Source organism: Podarcis vaucheri (assembly GCF_965113315.1).
Source record: "Podarcis vaucheri genome assembly, chromosome: 11".
NCBI lineage: Eukaryota > Metazoa > Chordata > Lepidosauria > Squamata > Lacertidae > Podarcis > Podarcis vaucheri.
In genome coordinates this window covers 9,477,390-9,493,131 of record NC_138749.1, presented here as the reverse complement: position 1 = coordinate 9,493,131, position 15,742 = coordinate 9,477,390, and the positions used below count along the sequence as shown (strand labels likewise).

Here is a 15,742-nt window from a genome sequence, read left to right as displayed (position 1 = left end):
AGCTGCAAAATTGCTCCTGGCCATGCAAAAATTGATAAGTGGACATGAGGGCAGGAACAGCCAATGAGTTCCTCCTGAGAGATGAGCCCATATCCAGGAGAGGGCACTGTGCCAGGCCATTTATCTGCTCTGTCTTCACCCTTTTTTCCTCTTGTTAGTGTTTGATTCAGATTTATGCCCCCACGTGCATATAAATTAAGCGTTCTCAAAGAGCTCTCTTGCCATCTAGTTCATCTCTCCAGGGCAATAGCCTCTGTGTAATTTAATCTGTCCTGTGGAGCAACAGGGAGGTTAAGAATCCAACAAACAGTTATAAGCAGGATCTTTAAATGTGTTGCTTGCAGGAGCAGCGCGATAGCAGAACTGCTCAGCCTGGATGGGAACCTGGATCAAGCCAGTGGCTCAGCCAGCCCATTATTGTCTGCGCTGACTGGCAGTGGCTGTCCTGTGTCTCACCCAGAAAGAGGTCCACCACCTGTTGCAAGATCCTTCTACCTGGAAATGCCTGAGAGTTAGCTAGGGACCTTCAGCCAGTGTGGTGTAGTGGTTAAGAGCGGTAGACTCGTAATCTGGTGAACCGGGTTCGCTTCCCCGCTCCTCCACATGCAACTGCTGGGTGACCTTGGGCTAGTCACACTTCTCTCAAGTCTCTCAGCCCCACTCACCTCACAGAGAAGAAGGAAAAGGAGATTGTTAGCCGCTTTGAGACTCCTTTGGGTAGTGATAAAGCGGGATATCAAATCCAAACTCTTCTTCTTCTTCAGCATGTTAAACGTGTGTGCTCTCCTACTGACAGCGGTGGCACATGCAAAGTCCAGATAAGGATTCGTGACATGGGTTGGAATGGGATGAGATTTCAGGCAGCCAGGAATGAGGTCCTCACCCCTTCAACCTTGGAATCCCAGGCAGCAGTGGAGCAAGCCAATCGGGCTTCTGGGGTGGCATGCGTGTTCTGAGCCCAGGGGCGTGCCCAGGCCACCCACGGGGGTGTGGCAAGCTGGGGCAGGATGCTTCGCGGGACCTCCAAGGACTCTGCCTGCCTCCTCCCACTCAGCCACCCTACAGCTGGGGGGGGGGGGAGACAGTGGGTGGACCATTTGGGTCAGCACAGAACCTGCGGGCTCCCAGGCCACTGCAGTGAGTGCCACCAGGCATTTCTTCACCCCCCTCAGTGGTAACACCCGGGGTGACCCACCTCCACTGAACCCCTCTTCCTCTGCCCCTGACCCCAGGTGTCATTGGACTACAGTTCCCATCATTCCTGAACATTGGCTAAGCTGGCTGAGGATGATGGAAGTTGTCGCCCAGTAACATCTGGGGCCCTAAGGTTGAAGAACACTGCTGTGGTCGCAACCCACTCTGTGCCCATACAACCCTCCCTCAAGCAATTCCCCAAGCCTTATCAAACACCAGCCATCTTTGCTCACTTCCTGGAGAAGGGACAGGCATACATAGTAGGGCTGTGTCCTACTTTATAAAGTATAGTCCTCTGTCTGAAGAGCTGTCCAGTCCAAGTTTGGTTCAATGAACCATAGGTAGGGAAAGCAGGGGGCCTTAAGGACATCAGAAGAGAGCTGCTGGATCAGGCCAGATGTCTGCTGGAAGTCTTCACGCAGGCCTTGAAGCTGCCAAGCAGACTGAACACACAGGTGACGCAGACCGCCTGATCCCAACTATAGTGAGATATGGTTTCCATTTAAATTTTAGGAAATTTCATTCATTAGCATACGTGAATTTCATGTTTGTGCGTTTATGCGATATGTAAGCAGCCACTCTCTTTAGTGCTACCTGGCACTTTCCCTGACTAAATGGACAAAAAGGAAAACACCAGACTGAAAAGAAGTCTTCCAAGTGGTACTTGAATTCACCCCCAAGTCTACCCTGTGCCAGGATTGAGTTGACCCTTGTGGAAAGAGACGTCTTCTGCTTGGCAAAGTATTCTCTGGAATGGAGTTGCGCCAGGATACCATCTTGCCATGAATCTCACTCGTGACAAGCAGAGTCCACAAAGCAGACTCTTAAAGCAGCCATGGCCACTTAACGGGGGGACGGGGGACGGGCCAGATCCATCCTCTGCCTCCCATGCACCCCAAGGCCAATTCATGCAAGGCCCACCGAGTCAAAAGACAGAGCACGAGACCAGCATTCTTTCCTTGCAGTGGCCAACCCAATGCCCCAGGGAAGCCCACAAGCGGGGAATGAGTGCAACAGCACTCTCCCTGCAACCTGGAAGATCCTACTCTTTCTTCCAACCTGCGGCCGGGGGCTCTTTCATGTATGTAGCTGATCTAATTCTGAGCCAATTTCTCATTGCTCCAGATTTGAGATCGGCCAAAAGGACACCTTCATCATGGAGATTCCTGACATTGCACCACTCAGGAAGATGAGGATACGGACGGATGGAGAAGGGTGTCGCCCAGATTGGTTTCTCGAACAGGTAGCGACAGAGTTCTTGAACTCCTCTACTGCTTGTGGGGGTGGTCTATGTGCATTCTTTTCATGGAGTGACTCCATTTTGGAGAAGGGACTTTGGTTTCTTTTCTAGATCTACCTGGAGTTACCTAAGGCATGTGCTTTACGTCAAAGCTACTGTCTGTTGCGTGGCAAGGTCCCAAGCCCTCCCAGGAAGTGGAATAAAGACACATGAAACAGTATTTTAGGTTAATGGGCTAAAAAGGCCACAACTTTGTTGGTTACAAAATGTGAGTGGTATTGGCTTAGGCATTGGAAACCTCACAACTATATCTGACTCCTGACCATTTGCAGGAGTCTTGGAAGGGTTAACCACCGGTAGGGGGAGCCCTGCTGATGCACATCAACTAGGAACTCCCCCAGGATCACCGCTAGGGGTTGTGCCATGGCCCTAGCCCCCCGTCTGGGGCTTTGGACAGAAACTACGCCCCTTGGATTCCTTTAATGGAATACCCTTGAAATAGGAGGGGTAGGTGATGGCCACTACCTCCCCTCACCTTCAACCTAATACTCCAATGCCTAACCTTACAAAGTTGTGATAAATTGCTACGAGGTAGGCGAAAAACCATGGGATGCAGGTGGCGCTGTGGGTTAAACCACAGAGCCTAGGTCTTGCCGATCAGAAGGTTGGTGGTTCGAATCCCCGCGACGGGGTGAGCTCCCTTTGCTCGGTCCCAGCTCCTGCCCACCTAGCAGTTCGAAAGCACGTAAAAGTGCAAGTAGATAAATAGGTATCGCTCCGGCGGGAAGGTAAACGGTGTTTCCGTGTGCTGCTCTGGTTTGCCAGAAGCGGCTTAGTCATGCTGGTCACATGACCCGGAAGCTGTACACCGGCTCCCTCGGCCAATAAAGCAAGATGAGCGCCGCAACCCCAGAGTCGGCCTCGACTGGACCTAATGGTCAGGGGTCCCTTTACCTTTACCTAGGCGAAAAATGAAATGGCCGATGCCAATTTGCCAAGTGGGAAAAAATTCCTACCAGGCCCCTCTTAAAAAGCAGGTGACCAACCGAAGTCCATAGCAAGGTCAGGAGATAAAAAGCCTAACCGGGGGGGGGGGGGACAACTGCCTGAGCAATGAGAAAAGAAACATGTCCTTGGCCGTGGGCAGTTTAAATAGCCCATGCCACGCCCCTGGACCATCCGGATTGGACAGCCTTGGGTTGACGCGGCCAAGGACCAACCAATGGCGCAGGGGGTATCCCACCCTATGTGCGTGGGGAGGGCTTGCTCCCAGCCCGCAACGTCATCTCCCCAGGGACGGGAAACAGCGTTCCCAAATACAGCTTCAGCACACTGTCCAACACCGTAAACGCTTCGTTTCAAATGTTTTGTTCCTTCCTTAGAGGGCTTCAATCTCTCATTATATACATCCCAAGGTTTTCGAGGGATGGTAATAAGGAAAGTCTGCTTGGCAAGGTCGCGTTTTTCATTAATGTTTCCTCCAGCCCTTCAACTTCTTATCTTGCTAGAAACGGAGACATGGGAGATCTGTAAGGAAAGCCAAGAGCAACCTATAATTTTACCCAAGCGGACTCTCTGCTGTTCGACTTTATTAGGAGAGCACATTGGCTTTGAGCCATTGCACCTGCAATACATTTCAAATCCTCTTTTGTGGTAGGAGGCCCCAAGGAGAAATTGTAGCTGCCATGGATGCTTTTGGAGAGAATGTTGCACATCCATGAGTGGGGGTGGCTAAGCCGGGCTTGGAGCCACGCGATTGTTGACGGAGCCATTTCAGATATTTATTTTGCCAAAGCATCTTTTTAAATAATAGTTACAAAATGTATCGCTCCCTCCCCCTTCTTGGATGTGCCAAATATTTAAAATTCCCTTTGCTTCCATCTCTGCTTCCCACCCCCACCCCATATAATCGAGTCACACAGCTGTACGAAAAATTAAGATTCTTCAGGTGGGATGTGTACGGTATTTATTTGTCGCTTTTGATATTTGTACGTCTTCGTTTTGTGTCTTATGCTCATTGCAGCTAGATGGGCATAAATAGGGTTGCCATATTTCCAGAGGTAAAAATTCAGACAAAAATAAGTTGTTGAGCATTTTGGGGGTGATTGCCCACTCACCCTGCTACTGCTGCCAAGCCCAATCCATCCAACACCCCCCTCCAAACCTCCCCACACATTTGCTTAAAATTGTAAAAATCCAAAAGAAAACATGTCTGATCTCCTTCGTGTCCAAAGCAAGACAGCAAAAGCAAAGGCTATACACAAACAGAAATCCCCAGCATACTGTGCTGGAGTGTAAACAGACATGTGACACACAATAATCATGCCTGTTCCTTAAGATGGAATGGAATATCCCAACATCGGGCACCCCAAAAGAGGACATGTTCGAGATTTGTCAGACTTATGGCAACCCTAGCATAAGAGAGAGATAAGGGGAAAGAAAACACATGCTTCTAGAATTGCTACAAAGCCTTCCTCCAATGATCACACTTTGCAGCCTTTCATAGGGAACCACACTGGAAGCAAAAGGAATGACTGGGAGGCAGCAAGGATTTTAACTGGACAAAGGTGTGAGAGGTGTGGAAGGTGATGGGGAAACCACACAGTGTTGGGCAGAAGCAGCGCTCTGACCAAAATTTGGCAAAATTGATTCTGTAAGTTGAGGAGAAATTGTTTTGTGAAATCTCCCCGACCCGACTTTCTTCCTCCAAATCCTTTTGCTGCTGGTTCAACACGTTTACATGGGAGTTGGTTTCATTGGACTCACATGGCTTAACATCTGATTAGACATGAATAGCATTGTACTGTTTATTTCTGATTTCCTCATCCCCTCCACCTGCTCAAATGTGGTCTGGGGTGCCTTTTAAACTTTTTAATAAAGCATCTTTGGGGTTGTTGTTTTTTGCAAGGCAGTCTTACTGTTAAAAATAAATAAAGCCGGTCGTTGAAATCTAGCTGTGATTTCCTGCATCGCAAGAGTTGGGACTAGGTGACCCTTTGGGTCACGTCCAACTTTACAGTTCTATGATTCTATTAAACTTCCCCGTGGGATGATTAAAAATAGGGCTGCATGGAATGGCGTGCAGTGACTTTATATTTTTAGTGAGTCTGCTTCAGTCACTGCCTTTGCTTTGTGGGTGAAATTTTGCACTGAACCTCTCGAATAAAACAGCTGCTGAAGCAACGAGCCGCCCACTCTGTATTAAAAGTGCTTATCTGTAGATGCTCAGCTGCTCATGTGTACCAAAGGAGGCAGCCATTTTTATGATGGAAGACATTTTCAAGTTCTCAAAAATCACCCCAGAACCAGCGAGGTCCCCCTGAACTGGTGTAGAACTTGGCAGATGCCCAACCATGTCGACTCCCGATGGGGGACTAGGAAGTAACTGCTGCCTGCAAACCTGTGCTCTCCAAATTGGAGAGCTGGAGCTACATCCTTCATAGAATCATAGAATCATAGAATCATAGAGTTGGAAGAGACCACAAGGGCCATCGAGTCCAACCCCCTGCCAAGCAGGAAACACCATCAGAGCACTCCTGACATATGGTTGTCAAGCCTCTGCTTAAAGACCTCCAAAGTAGGAGACTCCACCACACTCCTTGGCAGCAAATTCCACTGTCGAACAGCTCTTACTGTCAGGAAGTTCTTCCTAATGTTTAGGTGGAATCTTCTTTCTTGTAGTTTGGATCCATTGCTATACTCCTATTGATGCAGCCCAGAATTGCATTGGCTTTTTTAGCTGCCGCGTCACACTGTTGGCTCATGTCAAGTTTGTGGTCAACCAAGACTCCTAGATCCTTTTCACATGTACTGCTCTCAAGCCAGGTGTCACCCATCTTGTATTTGTGCCTCTCATTTTTTTTTTGCCCAAGTGCAATACTTTACATTTCTCCCTGTTGAAATTCATCTTGTTTGTTTTTGCCCAGTTCTCTAATCTGTCAAGGTCGTTTTGAAGTGTGATCCTGTCCTCTGGGGTGTTAGCCACCCCTCCCAGTTTGGTGTCATCTGCAAATTTGATCAGGATGCCCTTGAGTCCATCATCCAAGTCGTTGATAAAGATGTTGAATAAGACCGGGACCAAGACAGAACCCTGTGGCACCCCACTAGTCACTCTTCACTTACCTTGGACTACTGCAATGCACTCTACATGGGGCTACCTTTGAAGGCGACCCAGAAACTGCAACTAATCCATCATGCAGCAGCTAGACTGATGGGAGTTGTAGTTCAACAACATCTGGGGACCCACAAGTTGAGAAAGGCTGGTCTACATAGAGGAAGAGAGCAAGATTAATAATAATAATAATAATAATAATAATAATAATAATAATAATAATAATAATATATTTATACCCCACCCATCTGGCTGGGTTTCCCCAGCCACTCTGGGTGGTTCCCAACAGAAAATTAAAAGCAGAACAAAATGTCAAACATTAAAAACTTCCCTAAACAGGACTGCCTTCAAATGTCTTCTAGAAGTCAGATTGTTGTTTATTTCCTTGACATATGATGGGAGGTCATTCCACAGGGAAGGCACCACTACCCAGAATGTCCCCTGCTTGGTTCTCTGGAACCTCACTTCTCACAGGGAGGGAACCAGCAGAAAACCCTTGGAGCTGGACCTCAGTGTCCAGGCAGAACGATGGGGGTGGAGACACTCCTTCAGGTATACTGGACCGAGGCCATTTAGGGCTTCAAAGGTCAGCACCAACACTTTGAATTGTGCTCGGAAACGTACTGGGAGCCAATGTAGGTCTTTCAGGACCGGTGTTATATGGTCTCAGCGGCCACTCCCAGTCACCAGCCTAGCTGCCACATTCTGGATTAATTGTAGTTTCCGGGTCACCTTCAAAGGTTAGGCATTGGTATGGTTCTGTAGATGGAAGAGGGGAGGTAGCGCCATCACCTGCCCCGCATATTGAAGGGTAGTCAATTAAAAGATTCCAGGGGGCGTGGCCCTGTCTGAAGCCTAGGGAGGTTAGGGCCTAAGGCACGCCCCCTACCGGTGACCCTGGGGGAGTTCCTAGTTGATGTGCATCAGCAGGACTCCCCCTACTGGTGGTTAACCCTTCCTGGACTTCAAGCAGACGGGCTGGAGTGAGATATAGTCAGTTAGGACCAATGCCTAAGCCAATACCGCTCATCACCTGTAACCAATAAAGTCGTGGCCTTTTTTTAGCCCATTAACCTTAATAATTGTGTCATGTGTCATTATTTCCACCTTGGGGGAGGGGGCGTCAGGAACACACCACGCAATTACAGGTCCGTGTTGGAAGCAGAATAAGCTATCCGATATATTTATACGTTCCAGAGCAAATTAAGCTGATCTGTGTACATCGCCGTGCTCTGCAAGATTTATAGAGGCTGCAGGAGAATTCCGTCCTTCGCACTGTGGAATTTGGTGCTGAATGTAGATTTCTTCCGCTGCTTCTCTTCCAGTGCAAGCAGTGCACTCTCACCTCCCTCCAAAGCACTGATGAGTAACACACTCGCAAATGCATCTTCGTAGGTTTCAAAAGGGGAGTCAGGCTGGTGTGAGGACGAATCTGAGCTCCCTTGAATTTCTGTCGGCGGCGTGTTTATAGGAGAACGAGCAGACGGGAGGACTTGTGGGGGCAGAGCTGGAATGTCAGACAGATGGTGCACTGTCAGTGCTAAGCAGACAAGATGAGAAGGCAAATGAAGCCATCAACCTCGTTAATTAACCATTTGTTGCTACATGGAAACTCAGGCATGATACTCTGAGTTTTCCTGTCTCAAAAAACCGACAAAATCTCCACCCTCCCACCAATTGTAAACAGCAGATCAGAGCTGCCAATGAAAAAATGAATGGGTTGTTTCAGTTAGGAGTCTGCCATTGGAGAAGTATCACAGTTTGCAACAGGAAGAAATTACAATGGTTCACAAGCCCGCCTCCGTACTTATGTTTATATTATTTATGTTTATTGAATTTATATACTTGCCAGCTATGGAGCAAAAGACTTCAGAACAGACATATATATCCTGCATCTCCAGACTGAAACTTCTATCCAGCACCCAAAGCTGGAACCTTTGCTTGGCCTGATAGCTTCCCCAAAAGAAAGTCTTTCATATCTTCCTATATACATAAAAACGTAAGGTGTCGTCACGCTCTGCAGTTATCATTGACCACACCAGCTTCAGCATGAGGAACGGCTGGCATGCCCAGACAAGCTGATGAATGGGGTGGGAGGAATAGGTGATGGGGTGGATCATGTAGAAAAGGAAAGGGGTTTGGTCAGGTATGGGGGAATGGCAAAGGGGAAGGTGGGGTTGGAAGCAGAGGGAGCAGGGGTGTGTATGTCTTTCCCTTATACAGCCTAGCATCTCCCTACTGGTATGCCCCGTGGAGGACCTTAAGGTCCATAAATAGCAACACCCTAGAGGTCCTGGGCCCTAAAGAAGTCATATTAGCCTCAACCAGAGCCAGGGCCTTTTCAACCGGGCTCAGGGCGGCTAACAACAAATATAAAACACTTAATTATCAAAGCAGCATAAAATACAGTATAAAAACATGAATAACAATAAAATTCAAAAATCAATTTAGGGGAAATAAGCATCAGATAATCCCCAGGGCTAGCTTGCTGAATTGGTCCTACTTGGGCCAGTGAGGAGGCAAGGGGAGAATTAGCTGTGGGGTCTCAGAGTGGGTGATCTTCATAAAAGGGGAGGGGGAGGGAAGGGAAGGGAAATAAAAGAACAGGCTGAATTCAAATTAAAGGCCAGACGTAATAGCTCTGTCTTACAGGCCCGACGGAAGGAGATTAAATCCTTAAGGGCCCTAGTCCCATGGGACAGAGCATTCCATCAGGTCAGAGCCATCACTGAAAAAGCCCTGGCTCTGGTGGAGGATAGTCTGACTTCCTTAGGGCCCGGGACCTCTAAACTATGGTTATTCATATAAATAGTCCCACCATTGCAACTGTGTGCCCCTAACCCTACCAAACCACTTGTACTGGTAAGCATCAGTGATGCTGGAGTCCACAGCTCTGCTCTACCCCACACCCTAAGAGTAAAAATTCCCCAGTGGGTGTTGCTGAAGCTTTCTTTTAGGGCTATCCAAAGGGTCCTAATTCAGACTGAACACTTTCCTTTGGTTTGGTTCCCCCCTAGATCACCATGAAGAATCTGACCACTCAAGAGGTGACCGTGTTTGCATACAATGAATGGCTTTCCACGCAGTGGGGAGACAATCTCACCCTGGAATGGGAGATTCCGGCAGTAATCGATGATGAGCAGATGATGGATTATACTGAATATACGATTCAGGTTAAAACCAGCGATGTGGGAGGTATGTTTAACATTTGTTGCATCCAGTTCTACAAGAAACCAGTGAGTTTTCCCTGCTGTGATAGAATCACTACTGTCACTAACCCACTATGTCTGTCCACGGAAATAATTCTTAAGGAAATTTTAGTAGGTTTCTTGAAACTCCGTTGACATCCTTAGATGTTCTGCCAGAGAAGAGGAACCTTCAAGTTTTGCTTAGCATTTTGCTTTTGGAAATATTTGGTATCAGTTGACAGATGCACGGATCTCTTTAGGAAATATTCCTACCCAGATTGATGCTCTTTTTGGCTACCCATGAAATCCCTCAGAAGTCTTGGAGAATGTGTAGTGTGAGGAACTGATAGATATTTACTTATAAAAGAGGCAGGGGGTATTATCAAAGAACTTGTGAATTATTATCTAAATAAGCTGAACATCAAGCACACATGATCTCCTTGATTCCTGATTGTTTCATACTTAGAAAGGACATGGGTGACACTGTGGTCTAAACCACTGAGCCTCTTGGACTTAACTGATCAGAAGGTCAGCGGTTCAAATCCACACGGATTCTTGTTGCTCTGTTCCAGCTCCTGTCAACCTAGCAGTTCGAAAGCACACCAGTGCAAGTAGATAAATAGGTACCGTTGTGTCAGGAAGGTAAATGGCATTTTCCTGCACTCTGGCACTCATCACGGTGTTCCATTGTGCCAGAAGCGGTTTATTCCTGCTAGCCGCATGGCACCTGGAAAGCTGTCTGTGGACAAACACCAGCTCCCTCGGTCTGAAAAGCGAGGTGAGCGCCGCACCCAAAAGTCACCTTTGACTGGACTTAACCGTCCAGGGGTCTTTTGCCTTTACCTTACCTTACCTTACCTTACCTCTTTCGTACTCTGACAAACCTTCTCCAATGTGTGTGTGTGTGTGTGTGTGTGTGTGTGTGAGAGAGAGAGAGAGAGAGAGAGAGAGAGAGAGAGAGAGAGAGAGAAAACACTTTGGATCCCAAAGAAGAGAGCTTCAGATGTCAACACAAGCACATCCATCTTCTCTTTTCCAGGAAATGAAGGGTGATAGTTTTTAACAACAGTAAGTTCTATTTTGTTCTGAGCTGAGACAGCCAGTGGGGGAAAACAAATTAGGGATGAATGAGGTGAGCTTGGTTTTGATCAGATTATACAGCAGTCAGCATAATGTTACATCCGACTGAGGCACATGCAGGTTTGGAACTCACTTGACTGCGGCATCTCTCAGCACAGAGACAATAACCTGATTCGTATGTCATCATAGCACCACGAGAGATGAGCTGTCATATTCTGTGCAGGGTTTGGAGATGTTTTGCAGGTGTACCCTAACCCAAAACAGTCCTTTGCTTTGCCAGCCTCCAGGAGGATTCCACAGCAGCTCTTGACTCTTTGTTTTATTTATCTCCTTCCGCAAAGGTCTAAGGCGATGTACAGAATGCAATAAAATCTGCTAAAAACACAGTTAAAAGCAACAGGGGAAAGAACGGCAGATAATAAGCAATGCCACGGCAGCGACCTATTTGTTCAGCTGGGAAAGCTTGTCAGAACAAACATGTCTTCAGTTGTTTCCGGAAGTGGAGATAGTGAGCACTTGTCGTAATTGTGTGTCAACAGGGATGCTGTTCCACAGAACAGGGGCAGCCAGCTAAAAGCCTTAATCCACATTACTCCAGAATGGACTTCAGAGATCTTGATTTAGTATGATTTATAGATTTCATAAAATTTATATGCCACCTGATTGTATGAAACCTCAAACTGGTTTACAAAACAGAAAACAGAAAATTTGGGGGGTGGGTTCAAAAGCCTGCTTTAAAAATATACATAAGTTAAAATACTAAAATAGATTAAGATTGCCTCAACAGTCTAAGCATGTGCATAAGGTAAAGGTAAAGGGACCCCTGACCATTAGGTCCAGTCGTGGCCAACTCTGGGGTTGCGGCACTCATCTTGCTTTATTGGCAGAGGGAGCCGGCGTACAGCTTCCGGGTCATGTGGCCAGCATGACTAAGCCGCTTCTGGCGAACCAGAGCAGCGCACGGAAACACCGTTTACCTTCCTGCTGGAGCAGTACCTATTTATCTACTTGCACTTTGACGTGCTTTCGAACTGCTAGGTTGGCAGGAGCAGGGACCGAGCAACGGGAGCTCACCGCGTCGTGGGATTTGAACTGCCAACCTTCTGATCGGCAAGCCCTAGGCTCTGTGGTTTAGACCACAGTGCCACCCGTGTCCCTCCTCTTTTCCTTAGGACGTCCCTATTTCCTACCAGTCCTACCACCGTAACTTGTTGATTACAGTTGCTCTTCAAATAATTCGTAAATTTCTTCCAATCTTCTGTGAATCTCTGGTCTCGCAGGTTTCGAATCCTTCCTGTCATTTTATCCAATTCTGCGTAGTCCATTAATTTCGTCTGCCATTCTTCTTTCGTCGGTGATTCTTCTTGCTTCCATTTCTGGGTGAATTTTGCACCAGCTGAAGTTTCCAAGCGGTCTTCAGAGGCAGCCCTACGTATAACGTGCTGCAGTAATCTGTTCTCTCTCTTTCTCCCTGCAGCCGCTGGAACAGATGCCAATGTCTTCATGATCATCTTTGGGGAGAACGGGGACTCCGGGACTTTGGCTCTTAAAGAAGCAAACACGTCCAACAAGTTTGAGAGGAACCAGTTGGATGTTTTCTATTTTTCCGATATACTCAGTCTTGGGGATCTCTGCAAAGTGCGGATCTGGCACGACAATACAGGTAACAAAGAGGGTTTGTTTATTTGTTTATTTTAACAAAGGTTTATTTTAAGGGGTCGAGGGGGGGGTACCATTTCTGCTTTGAGTCGGGATCTCCGCTCAGCCAAGCTGATAAAGCTCATTTTCTTCCCCCGAGTCCTTTGGAATCGCCTCATGACGTGTCTGTTTAACGACCTGAGCCCTTGATAAGGCTCCAAGGCACGTTCCATTCAGCAGAGTTTCCAGCACAGGAAAGAGATGAGAGGTTTGGGCTACATTGCAAAGAGTTTTATTATCCCAACTACGCAGACAAAAAACACATCCTCTCTCTTTGAAGGCAGAGAGCAACTGAACAAAGGAACAAAGGAAACAGGAAACCACTAACGTCACATCCCATCTCCCCTCCCATGGGACTTCCCACAGTCTGGAAGGTCTCTGAAATGTAAACAGAGTCCTGTGACTCCAAGCAGCTGCACAGGGATATGAACAGAAACTAACACTTTGTGGGCTGTATTTCTTCATGGTGGCACATAGTAGGGGGTGCTGATCACAGAGGGGAAACTGATTGGAACAATGCATGTGACTCTCACTTTTGTAAGGTAAACGACAAACCAGCTGCACAAATCTCAGAGGATCACACACAAAAATATCTTTCCATTATCTATCAAAGCAAGCAGGAAGTATTGCATGGCGAGTTCCCGCCCCCCCCCCGTGGAAATAAAGACACATGACACAATTATTTAAGGTTAATGGGCTAAATATGGCCACGACTTTATTGGTTACAGGTGATGAGCGGTATTGGCTTAGGAATTGATCCTAACAGACTATCCAGCTTCAGCCTGTTTGCTTGAAGTCCAGGAAGGGTTAACCACCAGTAGGGGGAGTCCTGCTGATGCACATCAACTAGGAACTCCCCCAGGGTCACCACTCGGGGGCGTGTCTTAGGCCCTCACCTCCATAGGCTTCGGACAGGGCCACGCCCCCGTAATCCTTTATCGGACTATGCTTCAATATGCAGGGCAGGTGATGGCACTTCCTCTCCTCTTCCATCTACAAAACAATACCAATGCCTAACCGCCAATACTAAGAAAGTTGTGACGATTTGCTACGAGGTAGGTGAAAACCAAGTGGCTGGTGCCAATTTGCCAAGTGGAAAAATTCCTACCAGGCCCCTCAATGGCGACCAACCGAGGTCCATAGCAAGGTCAATGAACGAAAACCTTACAGGGCGGGAGGGTGGGAAAAACAGGAACAGCTGGTATGCGGGAAAAGAGGGAGATTCCTGGCCATGCCTGCGTTTAAATTGGGAGGACCACGCCCCCAAAGCCATCCGATTGGCTGGCCAGGGGGTAACACGGCCGAGATTCCCCCAATCATGCAGGGGCTGGGCTCCAGCTACTGCGCAGGGGGTTGGGCCTTGACGCCTGCAATCCCACCTCCTCTGCAGGGCGGAAGTGGGTTTATCAAAATCCCAGCAGGGCAAATGTTTAAGGATGGTGTTGGGAAGGACTAGCAATGGGTGAGGCCCAGAGATGTGGCATGGGAAGATTCCTGAGGGCATCTAGAGAGATCTGTTCCCTATACAGTGCTTCCCCTATGAGCAAAGGTTGCAGCTATTGGGGGCTTTTTCGTTTAGAGAAAAAATGACCCAGAGACGAAATGATAGAAGTTTATCAAACTGTGTGCTCCATGGAGAAAGCGGGTTTTTCTCCATCTTACAACACATGCATTGAATGTTGGGATGGTTCAAGATAGATAAAGTCAGCGCTTTATTTCTGGGGGTACACATGCCCCTAAACACTTTGTGACTCTCTGTACTCTTGTCCATTTACTGTATTTATTTCCCCCGATTTGAACTATAAAATAGTGGTTTTCTTGAGTCAAAATGAGAGTACCCCTAAACTTTTTTTTAATTGAAAAAAGCACTGGATAAAGTCCTTAGTGGGGTAGGAGAACTGGGGGTGGGGGGAGATTCCCATCTGGCAACCAATTCAACCCTTTGGTTTCAGATAGTACATGGGTAGACAAGTACATGGGTGGACATAAATTTTCACGGTCCTCTAGCAGCTATGGTGGCTCATTTACCAGCAGTAAAGCCACTTCCGCCCAACAGAGGAGGTGGGGTTGCGGGCTTCACGGCCCCACCACACGCGCGGTGGCTGGAGCCCAGCCCCACACGATTGGGGGGGGGGATTCCCGGCCATGTCACACCCTGGCCAGCCAATTGGCTGGCTCTGAGGGTGTGGCCTGCCCTATTTAAGGCAGGTCCCTTCCAACTCTACAATTCTATGAAAAGTAAAACAAAAATAAAATTAAGCTGGATCATTTGTGGTACAAAAAGTTCCAGGAGGTTAGCAGGAGGTTACTGGACACTCACTGATTGGGAACAAAACACTGTGCCTACTCCATAGTCCTGACTCCCTGGAGAGCCCTTCAACAGAGGTAGGGGGTTCAAATAATAGATCTGTTGTAGCCTTCTAAAAAATGTAGAAAGTGGACCATCGCAAAAGGGAGAGAGAGCTTCCCCCATTCCCATGTAATTCACACCTAGTGCTATTCAAAGCACAGCTATTTGCCCAAGCAACTATTTTGCTTTCTTCCTGAGCAGAGAAGCAGCTCCCTTCTGGTTTGGCTTCTTCGCCAGCTGCCCTCCATCCAATAGCAGGGTCCAGGCTCAGAGAGCTGGCTTGCCTCCAGCCACCGGGTGATCGTCCGCCAACCCCCAATTCCCACCGCAGTGCCCAGCCGCTCCTCCTCTCACCGCAGGCGGACGTTGTGGTTTCTTTCCCTCCCCCCCCTTTTTGTCTTCTGTTTGCTGAAGACTCTCTTCCCAAACTGCTGGAGACAGGGCTTTGGGAGACAGAGCATTTATTTGTCAAGGGTTTGCTTCTCCAGGGATGCCAAAGAAGAAAAACCCTGAGACTGGTGTCTTCCAGCACACATGGCGGTCCTGGGTAATCCTCTAACAAAACACTGCCTTCTGGAGCTCAAGGCTTAATTAAGGGCTGGCAGGCAAGCAGGGCCCAGGCTGGATTTTTCTGCTCCTCACTTTCCCCCCTTCTTCTCGTTGTTGTTAAGTGATGGGAAATGCCAGGTATGTAATTGGATGAGCAGGCCTGGATTTCCATGCAACAGGGGGCCATAGGAATAAGGAGACTCCACCAACAGGCAGGGGTGGCCCAGCACTCCTAATTCCCCCCAGGTAAATTAAATCCAGGGGAAAGAGGCTTTTGACTAGGGACAGGGGCGTAGTTCAGTGGTAGAGCGTCTGCTCTGCTTGCAGAAGGC

General features: G+C 47.9%; 1 protein-coding gene across 6 annotated transcripts in view; it reads left to right on the top strand.

Annotated features, from left to right (window-relative positions):
- Positions 1-15,742, top strand: part of LOXHD1 (lipoxygenase homology PLAT domains 1) — a 196,146-nt gene that overhangs the window by 170,878 nt on the left and 9,526 nt on the right. For all 6 annotated transcript variants that reach the window (XR_014224459.1, XM_082241742.1, XM_082241744.1 and 3 more), the window contains 3 exons: positions 2,320-2,437; positions 9,563-9,740; positions 12,291-12,476. Coding sequence is in view for 5 of the 6 variants with exons in the window: in XM_082241742.1 (XP_082097868.1) it covers positions 2,320-2,437; positions 9,563-9,740; positions 12,291-12,476 (482 nt within the window). In the remaining variant the exon portion in view is untranslated. The remainder of the gene's footprint in view (positions 1-2,319; positions 2,438-9,562; positions 9,741-12,290; positions 12,477-15,742) is intronic.